The sequence below is a fragment of the Ictalurus furcatus genome, chromosome 25, assembly GCF_023375685.1.
Source record: "Ictalurus furcatus strain D&B chromosome 25, Billie_1.0, whole genome shotgun sequence".
Taxonomy (NCBI): Eukaryota; Metazoa; Chordata; class Actinopteri; order Siluriformes; family Ictaluridae; genus Ictalurus; species Ictalurus furcatus.
The window spans coordinates 18,832,578-18,858,433 of NC_071279.1; the positions used below are offsets into that span (position 1 = coordinate 18,832,578).

The 25,856-nt window shown below is 40.3% G+C and overlaps 1 protein-coding gene across 1 annotated transcript in view; it reads right to left on the reverse strand.

Moving 5' to 3' along the window:
- Positions 1-20,214: 20,214 nt before the first annotated feature.
- The window catches only part of kif26aa (kinesin family member 26Aa), a 91,148-nt gene continuing 85,506 nt past the window's right edge, over positions 20,215-25,856 (reverse strand). The window contains exons 14-15 of the mRNA XM_053613936.1: positions 24,070-24,220; positions 20,215-21,581 (exon numbers count right to left, since the gene is read on the reverse strand). Coding sequence (XP_053469911.1) covers positions 21,412-21,581; positions 24,070-24,220 — 321 coding nt within the window. The 3' untranslated portion in view covers positions 20,215-21,411. The remainder of the gene's footprint in view (positions 21,582-24,069; positions 24,221-25,856) is intronic.

Here is a 25,856-nt window from a genome sequence, read left to right on the forward strand (position 1 = left end):
GCATTACCAAGTATTACATTATCTCTAAATGTCATCATCTCCTACTGAGATTAGAACACAATTTTATCAGATTTTATCCGACGCAGATTCGCTCCTGCTGATTTCACCATGCAGCCTGTTACACCAGCGCACCAACAGACGCCATAAATGTATGAGCAAGCGTCGCGTTCTGTCACCACCTCTCCCTTTCCAGACAGTCAGAGTGTGAGAGTGTGTGTGTAGAGTGTGTGTGTAGAGTGTGTGTGTAGAGTGTGTAGCTTTCTCTGAGCCATGGGGCGTTACAGGCCCAGCGTGAGATCAGACAGTGGAGTATACACACGGTGATCAGACTGTGGGTACACATGGTGATCAGATAGTAGAGTGTACACACGGTGATCAGACAGTGTACACACGGTGATCAGACAGTGGAGTGTACACACGGTGATCAGACTGTGGAGTGTACACACGGTGATCAGACTGTAGAGTGTACACACGGTGATCAGACAGTGGAGTGTACACACGGTGATCAGACAGTAGAGTGTACACACGGTGATCAGACTGTGGAGTGTACACACAGTGATCAGACAGTGGAGTGTACACACGGTGATCAGACTGTGGAGTGTACACACGGTGATCAGACTGTGGAGTGTACACACGGTGATCAGACAGTGGAGTGTACACACGGTGATCAGACAGTGGAGTGTACACACGGTGATCAGACTGTGGAGTGTACACACGGTGATCAGAGAGTAGAGTGTACACACGGTGATCAGAGAGTAGAGTGTACACACGGTGATCAGACAGTGGAGTGTACACACGGTGATCAGACAGTGGAGTGTACACACGGTGATCAGACAGTGGAGTGTACACACGGTGATCAGACAGTGAAGTGTACACACGTTGTGCTCGGATGTTCCTCGTTTTGTCGTTTTCTTTTTACCGACACTATAACGGTCCGTTTGGAGAGATCTTAAGCAGTTGTGATGGCATTTTTAGCCACGATGAACGAATTAGTTATTCAACTGTCATTATGTTAAACTCTTTGCTCTTATCACACGAGCAGTTCAGACAACTTCTATCACTTTGTACTGATGACGTTACGTGTAAAATTTTAAGAGAATTCGACTTCACTGGACATCGACATTTCCATAACAGACTCACGAGAACCCTTACGGTGCCACCACGAACCCGCGATTTCCCCAAACGCCAAAATGTACAGACTTAGAAAATGGTGGTTCCTCGAGGGCTCTCTGTAGATGGTTAATCTTTATAACCAGGCACTGTTGTAGGGTTCACCATGAAACAATTAAGGGTTCTCCCAGAAGGACAAGCTAAAGAGCCCTTATTCGTCTTTAAGTACTTGTGTCCTGCGTCGCAGCGTTACATCATTCTTCTAAATTAGACCTTTAAAAAAATAAATGCAGCAGGAATGTAGCTTCCAGGTTTCAGATATTCCATCATTGAGAACCATGCGTGACCAACGTCTGTAATTGTAATATTAGTTCCTATTAAGGAATAAAACAATGCGTGGGTTTTATAAAATAAGGAGTGACGAAGAGGAGGTACTGTTAACACCCCGACATAAGGATTCTTTCCTGTAACAAATACGAATGTGAAATAAACTAAAAATTCCCCACATCAACAATTAAACCCTTTTTTTTTATCCGTTTATGTGGAGCGTCCACTGTATAAGTCCCTCTAAACGCCGTCCATTACTATAGAAACGATAACGGATCAGAACGGGCGCGTTTCCCGCCGTGGCCCTGTGTGTGCGGAGTTTGCATGTTCTCCCCATGCTGCGGGGGTTTCCTCCGGGTACTCCGGTTTCCTCCCCCAGTCCAAACACATGCACGGTAGGCTGATTGGCGTGTCTAAAGTGTCCGTAGTGTATGAATGGGTGTGTGAGTGTGTGTGTGATTGTGCCCTGTGATGGATCAGCACCCTGTCCAGGGTGTACCCCGCCTTGTGCCCCATGCTCCCTGGGATAGACTCCAGGTTCCCCGTGACCCTGTAGGTTAAGTGCTATAGAAGATGGATGGAATATCTACTGGACATTCTCACTAACATGTTTTCTTTTATCTTAGCATGAATAATTGAAAAGGTTTTCGGTTCTGACGAAGTTGCCGAAGGGCCAGTATTACAAACGCTGAGATGATATTTCAACACTGCGGTTTATATTAAATTATTAATCAGGTTGTGTACATAATAACGTGTGCTGCGTTAATCTGAATAATGATATCTGTGAATAAAGTCTACGTGACGTTGGGTCAGGTTTTGAACGGCTGTTGAACAGCTGTGATTGTTTTCATTTTAATATCCTGTTGCACTGAGAAAGGTAATTCATCATCTCTACTTAAAAATCGAGGTAACAGTTAAGTACGGCCTACATAAACGATTAAATGCAATTTTTTTTTTAAAAGAAACCATGCGTAATCATTGATATGGTGAAGTTTTCCTGAAGTAACATTATGGAAGGAGTCTCCAGTGTCAGTGCTACAAGGGTTAAAGGAGTTTACACTTTTTTCAGGTTTCTCATTCAACATTCCACAACATTAAATATAACTATAAACAGAAAAAAAAAAGCATGACATGTCATTCTTTAATAAATAAAATTTGTAATAATTGGTCGATTACTGTGGTATAAGTGGAATAACACACCATGCTGTTATAGGAAAATAATCAACAATGTTGTGCTAAACGTAATTCTGCTTCATCACACCACATCATCACTCGCGATTTTTTTTTCTTTAATTATCTTTAGGATACAGTTTCAATAAAGTAAGCATTGAGTAAGGCTTGGGCATGGGGAACTTAAACATATAAGAAAAGACGTAATTTGTATTTGAAAAAAAAAAAACAAATGTACAAGCATGCAAATAAATGTAAAAAAAAAAAAAAAAAAAAAAAAAAGGAAAAAAAATGAGAAAAGGAAATAAAATAACACCTGGAGAGAAAAGAGGGAAAAGAAAAGCCTTTACGTCGAGATCCGGGTATGAATGTGTGTTCTGAACCCTAATAAACTCTCTAAGCTCTACACACACTCAGACTCCTGCTCATAAATATTCAAATCCCACTGTACAAAGAAAAAGAAAAGCTGCAAGCTATTTAAAGAGAGTGTTGTTAATTATTATCCCTCAAAAAAAACAAAAAAAAAAAAAACAAATGTGAGGATCATATGCTCGTCCCTTCCAGTCATGTCTCGCACCTCTTTCCAGTGTTTAATTACTCCACTACTGCCATGTTTTTCCTCACAGAAAGATCTTAATTACGTTCCGAAATAGAGGAGCAGGAGCAGAGCGCTGTGTATCACCAAGCTGCAGCACACATGGAAGGGTGCCATTACTTTTGATTTTAAGGACATTTAGAAAAGTGCCAGTGAACTTTTTTATTTTTTATTTAATTTTTTTTTTTTGAGAAATGACTGCACAGAGATGAATAACATTTTTCTAATCCCTGTATTGTTATTCCAGTCACCTCCTCGTGAAATCACACACTCGCCTCAACACACACACACACACACACACACACACACACACACACACACACTCCTCTAATTATGGATTTATTCTTCACAAGAAAGCACGGAGAGAGTAATGATTGTTTTGGGCCTTTGTGTGTTGAAAAGATAAACGGCGCCGAAATGAATGCTGCCAGAACTTCAGAAAGAGAGACGTAATAAACAGAAGCGTAATCGTGTAAACGTGACAGTGGCGTTTCATCTCCCTGCTTTGTGCAGTGATGTGAGGAGGACGCTGGACTTCGCTGGAAAGTAAGTCCAGGATTTAAAGTGACGATTAAAATGAGTATTCTGCTGCAAACATTACAAACATTACAACATTTACGGCATTCGGCAGACGCCTTTATCCAGAGTGACTTACAGAAGTGCTTTGAAGTCTATCAATAAATCCCGATACTGGTTCACTAGGTCACGGACTAAAAATACCCTCAGTCTTAAAACTCTTTTGGGGGGTAATATAGTAAGAAAAGCACACATACAACACATTGTTTGCAAGAAAAGTGCTAAGTTAAGTACTTTAGGAAGAGGTAGGTCTTTAGACGTGGTTTGAAGACCACCAGTGACTCAGCAGTTCGGACATCTATGGGAGGTTCAGTCCACCACCGAGGTGCCAGAACTGAGAAGAGTCTTGATGCAGGCCTTCCTTGTATCCTGAGAGATGGTGGGACCCGTCGAGCGGTGCTAGAGTATTGGAGGGAGCGTGATGGAGTGCGGGGTGTAATTAGTGCTTTGACGTAAGTGGGTCCTGGTCCCACATCACCACGGGGAGGTGTGGGAGAACTTAGGAAGGTTGAAAACAAGTACAGCAGCTTCATTCTGGATCAGTTGCAGAGGGCGAATGGTGCTCAGAGTGAGTTGCAGTAGTCCAGTCTCGAAATGACAAGGGAATGAACCAGCACCTGTGTGGATTGAAATGAACAAATCCTTCTGATGTTGTAAAGAAGAACTCGGCATGAGCGTGTCAGATTAGCAATGTGAGTGGAAAAGGACCGTTGATTTCCGAGGTTACCCCAAAGTTACGTGCAGTGGCCGAAGGTGAGATCTGAGAGTCGTCCAGGAAAATCACGTGGGGATGAATCATCTGGGATGAACAGCAGTTCATCTTTGCTGGAATTAAGTTTCAGCTGATGAAGGGCCATTCATGATGAGATATCTGCCAGACATGCTAACATCTGAGCAGGAACAAAAGTGTCTGAGGGAGGGAGGGAAGGAGAGGATGAGTTGAGTGTCATCTGCATAGCAATGGTATGAGAACACATGTGAGGATATGACCTCACCAAGAGATCAAGTACAGAGGGAGAACAGAAGAGGACCAAGGAATGAGCCTTGTGGGACACCAGTGGAGAGTCTGCATGTCACCTGATATGACCGAACTTCCAGGAGGAAGCAAACCTTTGCCATGCTGTGCCACTAATTCCAAGACTCACGAGGGTGGACAAGAGCGTCTTGTGGTTGACTGTGTCAAACACTGCTGAAAGGTCGAGGAGGATGAGGACTGCAGTTTTACGTCCTCAGCATGGTGTTGGCTGTACAGGAGAAACAAAATACTGTGTTAATAACACGGTTATACCAGGTTCCATACGCATCACTAATATAAGGTCACGTCCTCTGTACATTATTCATCCTAAATAAAATGAACAGGATGTCCGGTTATTAGTAACTGACCTGAAGGAGGCGCTGAGGAGACAGAGGGACACAGCTAGAAACGTAAACGTGATTAACATACTGCAGCAACCACGTCCAATCTGCAGGACTTCTCCTCATTACTTCCTGTTAGCCTAATAATCGGTATCTCAGACAGGTATGTACATTATTAACTCTGCCTGGAGCTACTGCATACTCTTCCATCCATCCATCCATCCATCCATTTTCTGTACCGCTTGTCCTACACAGGGTCACAGGGAGCCTGGAGTCTATCCCGGGGACTCGGGCCACAAGGCGGGGGACACCCTGGATAGAGTGCCAACCCATCTCAGGGCACAATCGCACATGCACTCACAACCCTGGACAATTTCAAAAGCCAATCAGCCTAACAAGCATGTCTTTGGACATGGGGGAGGAAACCGGAGTACCGATTAATGTGCTGACCACTTACAGTAGCCACCGTGCCCCCTTCAGAAGGTGTTGAGTAGTTTATTTTAACAGCTGCTCTGACAGCAGTGCAGCTTTATATTAATGCTCTCGTTCTAATACATTATCATTTCTATAGCAACAGCTCATTCACCCGGACTTGTATGGCAGACGCTACACATAGACCGATTAAAAAATTGATGTGGTAAAGTAAGGAGACGTTTCTTTAACATTAACGGAAGGAGTCTCCAGTGTCAGCGCTTTGTAACAGTCAGAGGTAACGCTGTAACGTTAAGCTTCAGGACAGAGGAGCTTACACTACAGTAATTTGCCAATAATTACAATTTATTTATGAATAAAATGCCATGTCGTACTGTTTTGTCCATTTGTGTGTGTTTGATTCCTTCCGTATCATCTCGATATTTGCAACACACAAGAAACCTCTGGAGGAAAATAAATGATCAGTGTGTTACATTACATATACCACAGTGCTGGGAATTAAACGGTATTTCTTATAATTGTCATGGATACCAAATTGACACATAGATATTTTTCATGGAAATAGAAATTGGCGTTTTTATTTAACCCAGAGGTCAGATTTTCCAGGCTGAGGAACATAATGGTTCATGTGATTGGGGACTTGATTAGATTCCACCATCCAATTACTTTCCATGTTATTATCCTTACACCAGCCTGCTCTGCACTGAATCTCTCATTTCCCTCATTATTTTTCATGTCTCTGTTGATATAAATGAAGCTACGAGTAGTCTAACACGGTGTGTGTCGCTGTGTTTTTCTTTCCAATCTGCCTTTATAATGAGGAAATAATAACACCGTAAAGCCGATTCATTGTTATGTAGTCCACGTTTAATAAAAATCTCCCCGCATAAATAATTGGTCTATAATTAACAACGATTGTTGGTGTTTTTCTGATTATTCAGTACATTGTTCTATACATGCAATAAGAAGTGATATCAGACCAGCGTCGGTCCGAAACGAACAATCTTAATAAAACATCCTATGGCGCGCCAAAGGAGAATGCGAGTAACTCCGACTGGCCATCGCTTCCCATTAACCTCCTCCCATCCACAAACGATCTACACATCACCCCAATTAAACCCAGTAGAGTGGGCTAAATAATCATATTAAAAACACAGTGGAAACCAGGCAAACACTGGAAGTCATTTAACCTCACATGTAACGGAAATGTAGTGCAAAAAGAAAGAGGGATTAAATGATAGAAAAGTAAGGCAGTTCAATTCAGTGTACCTTCATGGCAAGATTCACTGAATCACATGACATTTATTCTCTCTGTAATAGTAGGCTTGTGCAATATTGATATTGATATTGGTTTTTATTTCCTACTCGTGATTAACCATTCAAGAAAATCGCAATAAGCAATTTAATCATCCAGAACCAGACAGGAAAATGAGCATTTCCACCATTCCAGGTTTAAGGAGAGGAAGAGAGGGTGTAATAATATTACCAGCTGTGAGATCGGGAACTACGGAAGTTCGGGGAATAGGGGAAAAAAAGAAAGGGAAAAAAAGAAAGAAAGTAAGTAAGAAAACGTACTTTTCTTCTTCTCATGATCCTCAGGAAATTTGGTTGATGCAACTTCCTGTTGAGCGTGTGACTTGTGGAATATTCCAAATATTTCATAGGGTGAATGCTTTCAATTAACAGGGTTGAACTGAAATGTAAACTTTTCACATAACATATAACAGATGAGTCACGAAAAGAACACGAGTTACACATAAATGCAAAATGAATCAGGTTTTTCAATTCAATTCCATTCAGTTTGATTTGTGTAGCGCTTTTAACAGTGGACATTGTCTCAAAGCAGCTTTACAGAAACATATAAACACAGGATAGAGGTTTTAAGTGTGTGAATTTATCCCTATTGAGCGAGCCGGTGGTGACGGTGGTGAGGAAAAACTTCCTGAGATGATATGAGGAAGAAACCTTGAGAGGAACCAGACTCAGAAGGGAACCCGTCCTCATCTGGGTCACGACGGATAGTGTGAGAGTAAAAGAAAGTTCATTATGGTTTAATATGAAGTCTGTTTGTTGAACTAGTCCACTGTTCACTAAAGGAGACCTGAGTGTAGAACTGTATGTAGTAATTGCAGTCCCAAGGCCATCGCAGCAACCATCGTCCCAGCAACCACAGCGAGAACGACCATGTGGAATTGAGGTCCAAAACCTTTTTCATGGTACTTCAAGCGGTACCGTCCTTATCAATCTCCTGACTGAAGCCTCCAGTTGATGAGAGCTCCATCCAGAGGTAGGGCATCAGGATAGATCAGGCAGGTCCGGAGAGCAGAAAGGGTCAGGATCACTGGCATCTCCATAACATCATGTGTGGCTCGACAGAAGGAGAGAGGGAGAGGGAGGTAAAGAGACGGAGAGATTATTAGGTATGGTTACTATCCCGTAATGGATAAGACTGTGTACTTTGCGTAAAAGAAAGTCTATTCATGGTAAGCTTGAGTAAACAAATATGTTTTCAGCCTGGACTGAAACACACAGGTTTTTGAGGTATTTCAATATGATTATATTTAATGTAATTCTGCTTTACAAATGTTTAATGTTATTTATCTGAAACTTGCATGTAGGTCGTTGTGAAGGAAATGTTTCCTGTGTTTAAAATGCCTTTACCTGTCTTTTATGAAATGTTATATCAGTGGGACACAAACTGTCACGTGGCTTTTTATCAGAGACATGAGCCACACTGTCTGTCAGACAGACTGATAGCCTTCTCTCTCTCTCTCTCTCTCTCTCTCTGTGTTTGTAAGACCGTGCTGTTCAGGTGGTGTGAAGAATAAAACCCAGTGCTGAATTAATATAGATATAGTTGGTGAATCTGAATTGTTCACAGAAATGTTCAAGGAGAGAGTTTCTCATTCCGTCTCTCTCTCTCTCAGTCTCTCTCTCTCGCCCGCTGCTTCTACCTTCCCCCTTGCCTTATGTAATTAAGGTGCAGACGAGATGGAGAAAGTGGGAATCTATTTCATCCAGACAGCGGGAGGAGAGGATGTGAGGATAGATGATGATGTTCTGAACGCAGAGAATCTGAAATGATTTATAACCCGAGACCGGAGTCTTATAGAGTCTTATCTTACACTGACACAGTGCGAGTGTATCCTCGGCCACGAGGACGTTTAGCCTGGATATACCAGCGCGTTTGGAAGAGGATCTTCTCTGCTCGTGTCGAACAAATGAATACAGGAATAAAATCACTCTTTTGTCAACAAAAAATAAACAAAACAAAGCAAAACACAGTTCGTCATGTTACTTAGAAACCACGAAGCGTAAACGCGTCCGTCATGAAGATGTCGGAAAAACGTATAGCTTTACTTCTGACACTGGAGACTCCTTCAATAAAATGTGAAATAATTACAGAAAACCGAGCAGCCCTGTGCCTGTGCCTCATTCAAGTCCCCGTGAATGAGCTGTTACTATAGAAACGATAGATATGAACCTAGTAAACGAATCGACGCCTCTTGACCAATCAGAATTCAGCAGCACTGTAATAGGTGAGTTAGCATTAGCATTAGACCCCAAAGCAATACAAGACAAAGGCTGGAATGTAAATCATTATAACAGCTCCAGCGAGACGGTGATGGAGGAAAAGCACTTCAGCCTTGACCTTGTTCACACAGACGTGTGTTTTTACCCCACTGCAATCGCAGGATCCAGAAACATGGATTTTCCTCTTTCCATGTCCATCCAAGCATGTTTATTTCCAGAGAACCCCCGTGGACCTCGACTTGATCGCCGCTTTCTACTAATACTAAAGACATTATCTGGAGCAATGGACTGGAACAGGACCTCGTCAACACTGAATGTCATGTGACCGAGAAGAAAAAACGGTCTGTTTTGTGAAGGTCAGGGTTCTAGGACATTCTGGTTCAAAGAACGTTCAATCTAGTTCATGGGAAAAAAAAATGTAAACAAATACAGTAAGAAGAAAGTATTTATAAACTTAAATAATGCTCTAAAGATCTAAAAATTGGCCTAAATTAGAGATAAATATTAAAGTAAGCGAGGTGAGTGTATCTACAGTAGAAGCAGATGAATGAAATATGATTTATTTTGATTTTTTTGCCACAAGTCTGAGCTGCAAGCCCCGCTCACGCCCTAATTAATCCCCAACATTACAGCCAAATCACAAAAGCCATTAAAGTGCGTACAGCGCTCATTAAACCAAACATAACCGGTCACTGTTTCATGCGAGTCCAAGCCTTGGTAACAATTATGGGCAAATTTAATTAAAGGGAAATTTCCATTCAGCGGCACAAAGAGGAGTCGTAAACATGGCAGCCGGCTTTACGAGCGCAGCACAGCGCCTCGTTGTGTTTCACAGATCGTTTTCACCGCCTCTTTGTTTTTTTAATCAAACACGCGCTGCGCCAAACACTTATCTGAACTGGTTTTATGACCGTGATTTATGCACACACACACACACACACACACACACACAAGTAGACACTTCTGGTACATTAATGATGTGGTCGGGACTCAAGAACCCTCCATATTGCTGTTTGCGGTGTTAAAGACAAGGTTCAGGTTAAGGACCAATTTTTCTATTTTCTACCAAAATGTTTGAAATATGGTTAGACCCACAGAGTTGTTGAATTCTGCGTTCTGATTGGTCAGAAGGTGTGGCTTCACTCCCTACAACAGCAGCTCTGGAACATGTTATCGTTTCTATAGTAACCGCTTGTTCAAAAGGGATACGTACAGCTCCACGTAAAAAAAAAAAAAAAACGCGTGTAATCGTTAATGCTGTGAGTTTTTCTGTAAGGAGATGTTTATTTAACATTCATGGAAGGAGTCTCCAGTGTCGGTGGTTTGTAACATTTCTGAAGCAGGAAAGAGGAAAAACGGGAACGACTGTTTATACGGTAGCTGCTGCGACGTAAGCGAGAACATGAAACGTACCCATAAATGGCTAAAAAAACAACCTCTGACATGTCGTTCCTTGATAAATGAACATTGGTAGTGATTGGTGGAATCGCTGCGGTTCGAGAGGAATACAACACTTCGAGATGTGCTGTTAGTGGAAAATAATCAACTGCAGGCTGTTAAAAGTCAGTCGCTCATGGCTGGTTGTTTTCCTGTAACTGCACACCTCCGAGTGTTTTACTGCTTGTTCATATGGTGGGTGGTTTTTCTCCAAAGCGAGGCAGGATGTAGAAGAGCGAGGTGTTAAAGATTCAGACGGTGACACGAGTGTCAGAAGATCTGATTTCACACCGACCGACTAGAACAAAAGCGCAACACAGAGAATCACAGAAAGTCGGGAGTAAAGGGTGAGTAAAGTACATGAAGTCAAAAAGCCGCTCTAACTCTGACTGATGCAAGCGTACACGTCTAACACTCAAACGCCTCGGGCGCATACACACACACCCCTCCCCCACACACCCAAAAAAACCCTTATGTTAAAGGAAATATTACAGATAGAGTCATGTTCCAGTGTGTTTTAGTGAACGTTATTATTGAATGAACTGCGTGGGCTTTTATTCCGAACTGTAATTTGGTCAAACAATGGAGGAACGCTTCAGTTTTAATACGGAGCACATTTCATTTCTTCTGAAAATATTTTTTCATGTTGTGTTCTCCGATAAAACACGCTTCTCTTCTTTTACTCATTGTGTACAGCTTTACACAATGACTTTAAACAAGCACACAAACGTTTGATGGAACTACTTACGTTTCGTAACAAGAAAATAATGACTTACTTACAAAAATGTAGATAGTTTAAATCCCCGCCCTCGGGGATATATTATATATATATATATATATATATATATATATATATATATATATACAGAGGTGTGCCCAAAAGTTTGTGCACCCCTTGCAGAATCTGCTAAATCTTAACACTGTTAACAAAATAAGATGGATCATGAAAATCCCATGTTGTTGTTTATTTAGTTCTGTCCTGAATAAACTATTTCACATAACAGATGTTTACATATCGTCCACAAGACAAGATAACAGCTGAATTTATAAAAATTACTCCGTTCAAAAGTTTACACACCCTTGATTCTTACCTGGATGATCCCCGACATGATGTTTTTATGTTTTGTGAGAGTTCTTCACGAGTCTCTTGTTTGTCCTGAGCAGTTAAACTGCCCGCTGTTCTTCAGAAAAATCCTCCAGGTCCTGCACATTCTTTACTTTTCCAGCATCTTCTGCATATTTGACGCTTTCCATCAGCGACTATATGATGTCGAGATCCATCTTTTCACACCGAGGACGACTGAGGGACTCGTACACGACTGTTACACAAGGTGCACACGTTCACTGATGCTCCAGAAGGCAACACGATACATTATGAGTCAGGTGGGTGTAAACTTTTGAACAGGATGATCGGTGTAAATTGTTATTATTTTGTTTAAAGGTCTCTCTTTTTTTTTTTAATTGAGTACCGCCCTTCAGACGCTAACTAATACAGTGACATGTCTCCCAGAAAGCAAAATACTAACCATTTCCACCAATCATCCTGTTCACAAGTTTTTATTATTTATTATTCTTATTATTCTTATTCAAGACAGAACTAAACAAAAAAACAACATGGGATTTTTTGAGCCGTGTTATTTTGTTAACAGTATTAAGATTTAGCAGATTCTGCAAGGGGTACGCAAACTTTATATAACTGTATAAATATTTATATAAATGCTAACTTTTTTTTTTTTTTTTAAGAAATCTGCTCTGAAATTCCAAAAAGTGTTTACTTGAAGGAATTCACGTTTCTTTGGGGTATTAAATATTTATACTTTTGGGTATAAAACATCTCAGTCTCGGGATTTGGACGGTGTGGTCTGAATTGAAGAACACGTCCAAACCTAATGATGGAAAGTAGCTTCGAATGTGCGTGGAGGAGAACCAGGACCCTGTCCACCCTCGTTAGACAGCACTATTACTCTCTAATGAAGGCACCAAAAACTTCCTCTCCAATTCTCCCAGAGGTTTGCCCTCAAATCAGAGGATGACTGACAGAATATTTAATAGAGACAGGTGACGAGGTTTAATTAAGACCGTGAATTTGGGCTAATGCCTTTATGGACGTGAAAATGGATCAGATTCGCTTCAGGCTAGCTGAACACGGGCCACTTTTGCTCTCAAATGAGTCGGTAAAAAACATTTTATCTGAGTTACCGAGGCACAAAAGTGATTCATTTTCTTCTCAGCTGTAGAGAAAGAAAAAGTCTTGTGAAAGCTGTGTCATGATTTAAAATAATTTCTCAAACTGGAATGGAAATTATTTATTATAGAAACACAAATAGAGTGAAAATAAAATATTCCACAAGGTCCCTGACTGACTAATATGAAGTAGCTTACGCATGTGGCTATTAACGAGTACCAAAAACATGTCGTTGCTGCATCTCTAATCTCTAAGGATAATACTACGTTCTCTTCAATTCTTTTCTGTTTCTGTCCACTAAAGTATGGCTTGCGATTTCTTTGTAGAGCAGAAGTCACATAAAGAAAAGAGAGCTAATTCCACAAAAGTAAAAAGGCTTCACTCGTCATAAGCCGTCATGGAATAATAACAACGCGAGCTAACAAACACGCACTACTACCAGGCTTGAAAAAAACAAACAAAAAACACTAGCTAGAAGTCGTCTTTTAAAGGAGCCACAATGCAAACGGTTGCCATGACGCTACATTGATGGGATTAATGTGTAAGGAGTGACAGGCGGCACAAAGACACCCCCTAGTATATACTCTACACACACACACACAGACACACAGACAAGGCAACGAGAACCAATTAACCCCGTCACTGTCAGACCCTCCACTTCAACACGAGAGCAAAGAAACAGCATGGCCTGTCACCACCGCGTGCCAATCACGCCGTAATCTTCACCACCCTCACACACTGTCCGAGGAAACGTAGCCCCCCTTAACGAATAAATGACTTCCCATTGTCCGCTGTTCGGCTTCCTGTTCTTAATCAAGAGAACACAAGAGAGAACTGCAGAATAGATGTTGATAAAACTTCTTTATCCTCCATCATTTACTGCTTAAACGATCCCTAAATGGCATTTTACATCTACATTTACAGCATTCATAAGACACTCTCATCCAGAGCCACTTACATTCATACATTTGAGCAGTTGAGAGTTAAGGGCCTTGCTCAAGGGCCCAGCAGTGGCAGTTTGGCAGTATAAACGCCTGTATAAATGCTCCTAAAAATCGTGATATAAGTAATAAAACTCTCAGCGTTGTGCTGTTATGGGAAAATAATCAGCGATGGTGGGGTGGTTTGATGGTGTGATGAGTTACCGTTATCATCCCAAGGGTGATTATTAACATTCCAGAATGTTTTATTCTTCTTATACCACAGTAAATTTACATCTGACTCTTACGAAATTAATCATCGCTTCTGACCAATCAGAATCCAGGAGAATTCCAGTGCAGTTGCTTAACACTGTTTATTTCTTCATTATTTCAACAGGATATGTACAAAATAAAATGCTGGTGACAGAACAAGTGTATATAGCTACAATAACGTCAGTGAGGATTTGTTTCCGTGGATCTTCAACAACATTAAATGCAACTCTAAACGGATAAAAATAATGACATGACATTCTTTAATGAATAAAGAAGAATGAATTGTCAGTGATAAATTGCTGTGGAATAAAAGAGGGATAAAAGGGATTAGAGGTGGGCTGTTACAGGACAGTAATCAATTTCGGTGTAGTAGCAGCAAACACACACTATAATGCTGTGGTACAGAAATGAAATATTTTATGATGACCTTTTCACTCTCTGGATTTGAATTGGAGAAAAAGTCCACATGCACAAACCTGAGAACATATAGGAGCCTCTACGATACATAGGGGGAAAAAAGACACGTTTTCTCTGACTCCTGGGATGACCAACTGACCCCTGGGATAACCAACTGACCCCTGTGATAACCAACTGACTCCTGAGATATCCAACTGACCCCTGAGATAACCAACTGACCCCTGGGATATCCAACTGACCCCTGAGATAACCAACTGACCCCTGTGATAACCAACTGACTCCTGAGATATCCAACTGACCCCTGGGATGACCAACTGACCCCTGGGATATACAACTGACCCCTGAGATAACCAACTGACCCCTGAAATATCCAACTGACTCCTGGGATAACCAACTGACTCCTGTGATAACCAACTGACCCCTGGGATAACCAACTGACTCCTGGGATAACCAACTGACCCCTGTGATAACCAACTGACTCCTTGGGTAACCAACTGTCTCCTGGGATAACCAACTGTCTCCTGGGATAACCAACTGACCCCTGGGATAACCAACTGTTTCCTGGGATAACCAACAGTTTCCTGGGATAACCAACTGACCCCTGGGATAACCAACTGACCCCTGGGATGACCAACTGACTCCTGGGATAACCAACTGTCCCCTGGGATGACCAACTGACTCCTGGGATGACCAACTGACTCCTGTGATAACCAACTGACCCCTGAGATAACCAGAACTTAAAAGGTGCAGAGCTTGAATCTGGAGCCAAAATCGTGTACAAAGCACATTTGTCTTTACTTTATGTCAAATTTTCACCACGGTACTCTTCTTATTATTATTATTTGCCTATTAACTCCTTGTTGTGTATAAATGCTGAATGTCACTGAAACTGAAACACATTCCGGTCAATACTGTACAAGTGGTCAGTTTGGCTGCAATCAGCAGCTTTCACAGAATAGGAGAAAAAACAAACAACAACAACGAAAAAGAAAAAAAAAACCCTGAACCGTACGCTCTGAAATGAGCTGGAATTTATTTCTCTATTAACACACCATCCTGGCACTTCGGTGCCAGAACATTTAGGTCAGTTCTGTTTAATTCTGTAATGAATAGAGTGCTAAAACAATGGCCTTGGAATAATTGGCACTGTGAACAAACATTTAGGGCTCATGAGTGGCACAGGAAAGTGAGCTGCAATGCTGTAGCTGTACCACAGTGTTGTTTTTATCTTCTTCTCATAAACCTCATGCGCTTCATTCAGCAGAAATACATTCCGTAAAACGGACTTCCCAATTTCACACTTCTACTGCGTTTACTGTCGGATGTCAGAAACGACACGCCAGAGAGCGCTACTCAGTTTCCTCCACGCTGGCGCATATTCAGCGTAAGAGAGGACTCAAGTACAATTTCTCAATGAAACATTATTTGAAGTCCACCTTCACTGGGGTGCCATACTGTAATGCATACATAAGCGATCAAGCATAATGAATATAAAGCAGTCAGGTTTGTTCTTTGATTTCCTCATGTTAAATGATTTATTATTAGGGACATATTGTATAATATCTAATATGCAGTATATAAGTGACATAAAATAACATAAACATGCACAAACATTTACAAAGTCTCATTCCGAAATGCATCATCTGTCATTGAGACTGCATTTGTCAGTTTGCATATCAAATATATCAAAACATTTCGTCATATGAGCAACAAAGTCAGTTGTCATAAGGTTATAACCTAAGTCAAGCCGTGAAGTGTTATAATCTAACCTCATTGCAACATAAACCAAGACTGACAGTCAATGATCGGTGAAGTAAACCTTTATAAATGTTTCTGTAAGTTTTATCATTTGTCACTAACTGCATATGTAGGTGTAATGAAGCCTTATGAACACTGTCATTATGTCAGCTTATGACACTTGGTCAGGTCTCAGATCAAACATCATATCAATAAATGTTTAGAAATGTTTTTGAAGGATTTATCCATTGTCAAGGGCTTGTGTAGATGTCATGAAGCTTTATGAACACTGTCATAACATGTCCTTATCACACTTGACTCAGGCGCTACGTCGAACTTGCGATCAAGATAGCATTTAATGGAATAAATCTTTATAAATGTTTCTGTGGGTTTTAACATTCATCACGAAGGGCTTACGTAGGTGTCATGAAGCCACATGAACACTCTCATAACCTCTCGTAACGTTATCTCATCTGATACCAAGATTGACAGCTGGCAACTGAACAAGCTTTTATAAACGTTTCTGTAGTTTATATCAAGTGTTATGAAGCGCTAATGTAGCTGTTTTGCAGCTTTATGAATACTCAGTGAAGTATCACCAATATTTTAACTACTTGATTTCAGTCTTATTAAATAGGATTAATAATGATAGTAATTTAATAAATCTTTTTTTATTTTCCTCCATAAAATAATCCACATAATCAATTATGCTACATATTTGTGCATACGTTTGGGCAACTGGTGTTTGAGGGCAGTCGGTGTTATGAACTCATTCGTAGGTGATCACAGGAGTACACAACAGTACACACAGGTGCATGACTAAGACTGGGGTTCCATCCTGAATGAGCTGGAATCATTAGGTGAACACGAATCAGACATAAATAAATGGCTGTCTTCTGACTAGTGTCTAATTAAAATAGCTCTTTCTATTTAACAAGCCATCTGCTGAGGAGAAGGAGACCAGGTGGACTAGCATGCTAGCAGATACACTCATAAACCCAGGTTCCCCTGTAGGTCTATAAACCTCTCCGGGTTCCTATTTGTGCTTAATGATATTTTTTACAGCCCCAGTGCTCGAGAGTATAATTAAATAACTTAATTCAGAGACTGTTTTTTTTTTTTATTGACTCACAAGCCTATGAGTCCACGGCGTAATTTAATTCTCAACTCGTGTCAGTCCTGGCCGTCTGTGTGGTCGCACCACTTCATCAGTCCTCCATGTCTGGTAACTCATTAACAGCTCTACCGTGGGTGATTGGGTTGATTTTATAGGTTATTCGTTTACCCAATCTTATCCCTGAGCAGTGCAAATCATAAGCGAGTGATGGGTCTTAAAGTGCACATCTGTTAAAGCGATGGCATTGTTTAAAAAACATTTATTTTTCTCCAGTAAAAATATCAACTTTCAAGTCCAAGACATATCCAAGACCAGGATTCAACAAGCTCATCAAAACCGAGTCTATAAGGAGTTGAGACCAAGTCAAGATCGAATCAAGACCTAGTCTTAAGGGGGTCGAGGCCAAGCTAAGACTGAGTCAAGACTGTATCTAAAGGGGTCAAAGCCAAGTAAAGATCGAGTTAAGACCGAGTGTCCAGGCCAAATCAAGATCGAGTCAATACCGAGTCTTAAGGGGGTTGAGGCCAAGTCAAGATCAAGTCAAGACTGAGTTTTAAGGGGGTTCAGGCCAAGTCAAGATCAAGTCAAGACTGAGTTTTAAGGGGGTTGAGGCCAAGTCAAGATCAAGTCAAGACCGAGTTTTAAGGGGGTCGAGACCAAGTCAAGATTGAGTCTGAATGAAAGCAAGAGAGAGTCAGGATTCAAACTGAAAACCGTCAAATAATATTTGAGTCAGATCCTTTACTGCAACTAGTTGGCTTTTTTGTATTTCACCAATGATTAGGCTAGTTCCTGGGAGTAATTCTGTCTTGTTAAGCTTTGAGCATGCAAAATGTCCATATTATTGAGACCAATGCCCAAGACTGAGAAAACTCCAAATGGCAATAAGTCAGACAAGTCCAAGTCAATACACAAAACATCTTGAGACCGGATTCAAGTCCTGCAGCCCCATGTATACTTTACATGACTTGATTTTGTCATTTTCTTCATCTTCCTTAACAAACACCATCCCCTGAAGCATCTTGTTGACCTACAGCTGAATTCTATAGTGGAAAATAAAAGGTTTTAAATCTAGGCATCCCTCAAGGTTCATTGCTATATCCAGTTCAGTTTCTAACAACAACACACACAGCAGCGATTTGACTCTAAACAAATATGTAGACACGCTGGTTGGGATGCTCTGCTTAAACCAGGAAGCCAGTGACTCCAAATACTTGAAATTGGATGCCAGGTGTCAACCAGAAATCCTGCTAATGCTAATGCTGTGTCGTTTGTATATTTGATTAGAGTCAGATCATTGCTATGTCTGTATTTATTGGTAAAAATTAAAAGCTATGAAAAATTTCATCCCTAATATTATTCATCGATTTTTACATTTCTTTAACACACACATATTTTTGCAGAACTGAGCTGCTAAAATGAGCCAGAGGACATGGCGGTAGTGCTGCAGAAATGCAATATGTTCTGGAGATTTGGACTAATAGGTGTGAAATTGCTCCAAGTCTTCTTCTTTTCTTTCTTTTATGAAAAAGACAAAGTCAGATACTACATAAAACTTGGTCAGCTCATGGGTTTTGACACGAGCCTTACATAAATCCTTTAACACTCCTTTATTAAAGCTTCACACCACGTTTAGTTGCACTTTAAATAAAATGTTACTCCATTTTTAATCCCTTTTCGTGTTTAGGCAGTTTCCTGACCTGTTAGACTGCTCAGCACACTGGATTATGCTAAAACATCTACCGTGACACAGACAACAAAATCTTATAATGGCTTATTACTATTCATTATGGTAGTGCAGAGGTGAGAGCAGGCGGGCTGAAACGACACTTGATATGCAAATTAACGCCATTCGATATGCAAATCAGGTTCGTCTTTCTGTAAGCAGTGTGTAGTGTACTGGAAACACTTCTCACTGCGAGTGAGGAGGGAAACTGTCAGAAATGATGAAACATCAGGTTTTTGCCACAGTTTTTGCCACAATTTACAGGAGCATTTATTTAAACAAGTTTCTGACCAGTTCATTCAGAAAGATGTTCATACACTACGAGAGTTTGTGGAAATGTATGTCGACTCATTCATGTGAACCTGAACTGATTGGCTTCAAATCACATAATTGTTGATCAATTAATGCAAGTTTATAGATGGATTATGCTGTCAAGTTTACTGACAAGTAAATCACTTATTTATTTCAATTACACACACACACACACACACACACACACACACACACAAATAAGAGCCAATTCCACCGATTTGGACAAAAGTAATGGTGCCCTAAAACATGAAGAAGAGTTAATGTGGCTGTGCTGGCTGAGGAGCTGCAGTGGCTGAGCTGCATTACTGGAAGTTTTACTACGTGCTGCACGTATGAGGCACTATTTCACCATTTATTGTCATTTTCAGCTCTCTGTGAACATTGCCTTTTATGGAGTTTTGTGGGAATTGATTGGAGTTTACTGACATACACACACGAGTATGAAAAATATCAGAAACTTTTGTAAATCTGGCAAGCACTTTTAGATCAGTTTGGTGAAAACATTGAGACGGAACTTTACTAAAACTTAATAAACGATCTGCATTATACTTTGACATCTGTCTGTTAATAAAACATTATATATATATATATATATATATATATATATATATATATATATATATATATATATATATATATATATATATATATATAGTATGAATGGGTGTGTGAGTGTGTATGTGATTGTGCCCTGCGATGGACTGGCACCCTGTCCAGGGTGTACCCCGCCTTGTGCCCGCTGCTCCCTGGGATAAGCTCTAGGTTCCCCGTGACCCTGAAGAAGGAGTAAGTGGTAGAAGATGGATGGATGGAAGGATGGATATATATATATATATATTTCAACTAAATAACTGTATATTTTTATTCAGACTACTTTCTAACCTAGCTATAAGTGTGATAAGTCGTTAACTCAGAAATCTTTATAATGAACTTTCTTTTACTTTCTTTCTTTTTTTTCTTCTCTATAATCCAAAGCACTCCATAATTAAACATCAGATGAAGAAATGACTTGGACAGCGAGGTACAAAGTCGAAAATTGTTTTTATTCATAATCATGTACTGATGCATATGGAAGGTTCTGTACATGTTCTTACAAAGTGTTAAAAAACTGTACAATATAAAGCTGAAACACTGAGAAACTCTTACATACCTGTAAAAAAAAAAAAAAAAAAAAACACTCCTAAAACTCATAAAATGCTGTAAATAATTAGACAAAAATGAGAAATAATAGAGCATTAAATAAAGATAACTCATGCGCTCAGGTTTAAAAGCCTGAGGTTTTTTGTTCTTATTTTAATAAGGATTGATTTGAATTTATTTATTTTAAATAAATTTTGCAACACACTTCCCATGGGAATTTTTTTATTTTTTTTTATTGGACTACAAGATGATCAGAAACGAAAGACTCAAGAGGAAACCACTCGATTTGTTAATCGCTTATTTTTGTTTTTTGGCTCACTGAGCAACAACTGAACAAAATTGCTTCGAGTCTTTAGAGACAGGTTCTGCTTCAGGAGCAAAAAGAATTAATCAGTGTTTCACAAATTGATGAAAGAGATGTCAGGAATCACACACACGGCTGCTTTCACGCTTGGTGTTCGTTAAATCTTGGGCATGTTTTCTTGATTGCCAATTTTTAACTGCCAATTATTTTCGAAGAATTCAAAACATGTTCTTTCGACATCTCTTGAGAAATCTGAGATTAACTAATCGGGATAACTCTAAACCCAGATTATTCCAATCTACATACCTCTTATAGACATGAAGCGACTTTCCGAAATATTTTGGGCGCGTATACGTGCTGGGTTTAGTGGTTTAGTGTTAATATATTAAATAATAAAGACTTTGGCAGGGTTATAAATAAAATAAACACAATAAATGATAATGATGGGCAGCTCCACAGGAGGGTCTGGGATTGGCAATAAATTACCTTATTGCTTTTCTCTCCCTTTTTTTTCACTTTCATTATGCACCTGTTTTGTTTTCACACACTACTTTTCAATGCAAAATAACCGATATTTTCCAAAAGAAATCTGCTAATGGGTTTGATTAGGTACAGTCGCCATCTTAGTACCAGCACCAATCAGAAACGATGATTCATTTATTCATTTATTTTCAAATCAAGGCACTTCCTGGTTTTGTAAATAAATATCTCAGTAAATCTCCACTCATGTTTTTATCTCCTCATCACACCTCCAGCTCTTGCCCCGGGGATGTCGGTGCCAGAATGTCGAAGCAGGTCTCCATCATGACGCGAGACTTGCACAGGTTGACGCAGAACTCCAGGTCTGCCGTGGCCTGAACCAGAGCCTCCAGGTAGTCCTGCGACTCCGGGTCCAGATCCGGATCCACGTCAACTGAGGAGACAAAAGAACGACAAAGATGGTGAAATAGAAGCCATGATACTCCAGACATCCAGTTCTGTTTCCCTGTTCCATCATATCACCTTTCATTTTACAGGTGCAATATGAAATGTACATGTAACATGTTTCAATTTACTCGGTCCAAAATATTACATTTCGCCAAAGTAAAGAAGAAACTTGCGTCATTATCTTATCTTTACTAGCTGACAATAAATTTACGGCATTTGGCAGACACCGTAACCCCCAGCGACTTACATTTATACAACTGAGAAGTTGAGGGTTAAGGGCCTTGCTCAAGGGCCCAGCAGTGCCCACATAACAGTCCTGGGATTTGAACTCAAGACTTTCCTATCACTAATCCAACAGCTTAACCCCTGAGCTATCACTAAACACACACACACGAAAAGTTTTTCTGTAGCCTATAACAACTGGACAGTGACCTTACAGCCTTTCAAAGGATAAAAACGGTGGTAAACATAAAGGAATAAAAGACTCTGCGCATGCTGTTACAGTAAAATAACAAAGGACGCTGATTTGTTTAACTGAATATGGAATTATGTTTAACAAAGTGTAGAATCGACATACAAAAATTCACACGAATATAAAGAAATTAATCATGTGGCGCAGGGATACACCAGGACCAGGATCAGTCTGAGTTACTAAACGTGTACAGTGATTTATAGGAGCACGTCGGGATAATCAGAACAGCAGGGTGGCACTTTTACGCAGAGATACTTTTACTAGTGATTTGTCCTTGGTTCACTCCTAAACATCTGACTCTGATCTATACAAATTACTGCTTGAGTTCAGTTTCCTCATAAAGTCACAAGTTCATGGTTTAGTATTTAAATCTGATCCGGGGCGGGGCTACGCTTGAGCTTAGATTGTGATGTCATAGGCAGCCTCATCTAACCTCGTGCTGTGTTAACCGGATTTGGGAAGTTTGTAGATCAGTGCTTTAAACGTTCGTCTTCTTATAAAAGTCAGAATTCTCCGATGGATTCTTTTTGTACTTAAAAGGTTAGAAACCATCGATCCACTTTGGCAAATCCGATCTACATATTCAACATCTTTATTCACTTGATGTGAGGCAGACTTGGAATGAATTCAGTTTTAGATAAAAAGCATCTGCTACATGGGAATAAATCTAAATATTCCAGTCCGTGAGTCGCAGGCTCGATGCTGCTCGATATGCAACCACACATTAAGTGTTATTTTACTTTCATTGACATTAAGACTATCGGTGCCAATACTTTTGCTCACCTAAAAATTGGGTGGTCTGCCAAAGGTGCCATGTTCTAAGTTGTTTAACACATCTACTGTAGGTGTAACTATCAGGAAACCAAAGCTGAAATTCTGATCTCTGGTCTGATATTCTGATCTCTGGTCTGAAATTCTGATCTCTGGTCTGATATTCTGATCTCTGGTCTGTTATTCTGATATTCATCTTTTGATCTCAAACCCAGACGTCTTTAGTGTATAGTAAAAACAAAAGATTTGGTGTTCCAATACTTTTGGAGGGGACTGTGACCACAGTCTATATAGTTACTGCAGTGTGGCATCTGAATTTTACAAATAAATAATAAAAATGCTGGACAGACCACGCCAAGAAACGGCAACAGTCTGCTAGTGTGATCGCAGCATAATGCTATGCGGTGGAGATCAGTGAGTTCAGTGTGTGTGGGTTCAGTGTCTGTGTTTGCTTTTGTGCTCGTATGGAAAAAGAGAGGGAGAAATCACAAAGAAATGTTGAAAGATTTTTCGGTAAAAAAATTTCAAAAAAATTATAATAAAATAAAATAAAATAGCACAAAGTAGTGCTGTCACTGAAATGTGAAATTACACTTTGAACAAGTCAGTGGCAAGAATGAGAATAAAAGAGGCTGTGTGTGTGTGTGTGTGTGTGTGAGTGTGTGTGTGTGTGTGTGTGTGTGTGTGTGTGTGTGTGTGTGTGTGTGTGTGTGTGTGTGTGTTCAGCATGTCCTTGAATCAATAAGCCGTTATTTTCCCTCCTGCATTCAGGCCAGAAGGTGCTTCGGCTGTGGGGCCGTGATGGTGTGTCTGTAATGCTTTATAAATCATGGCCCTCTTCAGCAAAGTGTCAGATGAGGGCTGTGTGTGTGTGTGTGTGTGTGTGTGTAAGCCCCTCCCATCACCTCCTCCCATTGATCTCTGCATCAGGAATTGACACTAGCGCTGTATTTGTCTAAATCTCATAACTTTTCTGACCTCCAAGTAGGAAAAAAAGAAAATAAACAAATTCACCTCAGTTAGGAATTCCTACTTGGAAACTTCAGCATGTGATGTATCTGACCACCATCTAGAGTAAATACTGTAAAACTATTGTTAAATGAGATTAAATATCATTGTGGTTTCACCTAAAGGAGTGTTCTGAACGTTTTTTGTTTATATATATATATATATATATATATATATATATATATATATATATATATATATACAGTAAAGTAAGGGAACTCACACTCTCCAGTCCACTTGTCGGGGTCGAGCATTAGCTGAGTCTTGGCGTCCTCCAGTTCCCTCCTCAGCCTCTCGTGCTTGGCCCTGAGCTCCCGGATCTGCTGCTGCCTCTTCTCCAGCATCCTGAGGCGAGCGCTGAAGTACTGCAAGCCCTGCGACGAGAAACCGAGCGACCAAACTGTGTTTATCTGACTGTACAGCCCAACGACTGCCGCGCACAATCCCTCCTACATCGCAGCATGCTTACAGCTTAGGTTAAATTGAGTCAGGAGTAATCTCTGTGTGCCGCTCTGCTGGTTGGATTAATACCAGCCAAGCTAAAAATAAAAGCACACATCTTGCTAAGTCTAAATCTCCTGGGGCAAAATAAATAAATAAATAAATGTTTGTTTGTCCATGATGGAAGAGCTTTTATAAAATAGACATATAATAATAATAATAAAACAACAGTACAGATTATTGTAAAAGTCCTCAGCCTGAACTTATTATCTAAGGTAGTTCTTAAAGTCGGGTCCCGTGTCTGCGAAACATAGCAAGGGGGATCCATGATTTTATTATTATTTTTATTTTTTTTTACTTTTTTATTTTGTTGCACTTTATCAAAGTTATTACATTTAGGGGTCCAAGCACCAAAGTCAATTTTTTTTTAAAATCCGTTTATAGTTACTTTTTAGCAGCTCCGTCCCGAAGTTGTCGGAAAACTTAAAACGACAGCTTTACCTCTGACTGCTACGAAGCTCTGACACTGGAGACTCCTTCCGTACACGTTCAATAAACGTCTCCTTACAGAAAGCTTCATCGCAACATCACAGACGTTTTCTAAATACGTGTTTATTAATAGATAGACACGATTAACATACTACAACGTGCGCACATATAATATAAACCTGCACTACTGTCAGAGCTGCTGTTGTAGAAAATGAATCAACACCTTCTGACCAATCAGCATCTGCCGAGGTATAAAACATTTGACTTTCATTAACGTACCTTTTGAACTTTGTGAAACGGCTGACAGGAGACGGGTGGGTGGAAGTTTGCGTATGCTAATGCAAATATAATAGACACACCACTGCTGAAAAAGCTATCTCTTTGTCTCAGGCAATCAAATAAGCTAAATGAGAATAGTCCTCCTGTCATAAACCAGCTCCTAACCCTCGACCGCAGAGAGGAACGTACGTATTACCCTGAGCGCTTGAACTCTTTAAAGATGAACTGAAGCTGATTCGAAAATAAATCGTTCCACCTTCCGCTGGCGACGCGGGTCACACTAGCAGGAAGGGTTAATGATCCGTGGACATGCAGCCCAGCGCTGGCTGTAAAGAGCCAGCAGACAGATTACAGATTGAGAGAGCACGCCTCATTCATCACAAGCTAAACGAATCTGTCATATGCAGATGAGACGTCACTAATTGTTCCTGAGATCACCTCTGCAAATGCAAATTCCTTCCGTAGTCCCAGCGATCACACAGAGAGAGAGAGAGAGAGAGAGAGAGAGAGAAGTATTGAGGGACCTTACGGTTGTTAATGAACATCATGCTCACTTAGGAATGATGAGCTGGCCTGGCGTGTGCAAAGTCATCACATTGGGTCAGTGCTGGAAGCCAGAAAGCTTTTATTCCTGCAAACCTCCATGCCATGGTTCATGCCCACCTCAATGCACGTTCTTGTTTTGACACTAGATATTCCCTGGGCTTACTGTCACTCTCAGATCTGATCGATGAATTCATGTCATCAGTTGCAGCCCAGATGCGTTACTGATTGATGTACTGAGTGTGTTACTCACTAAAC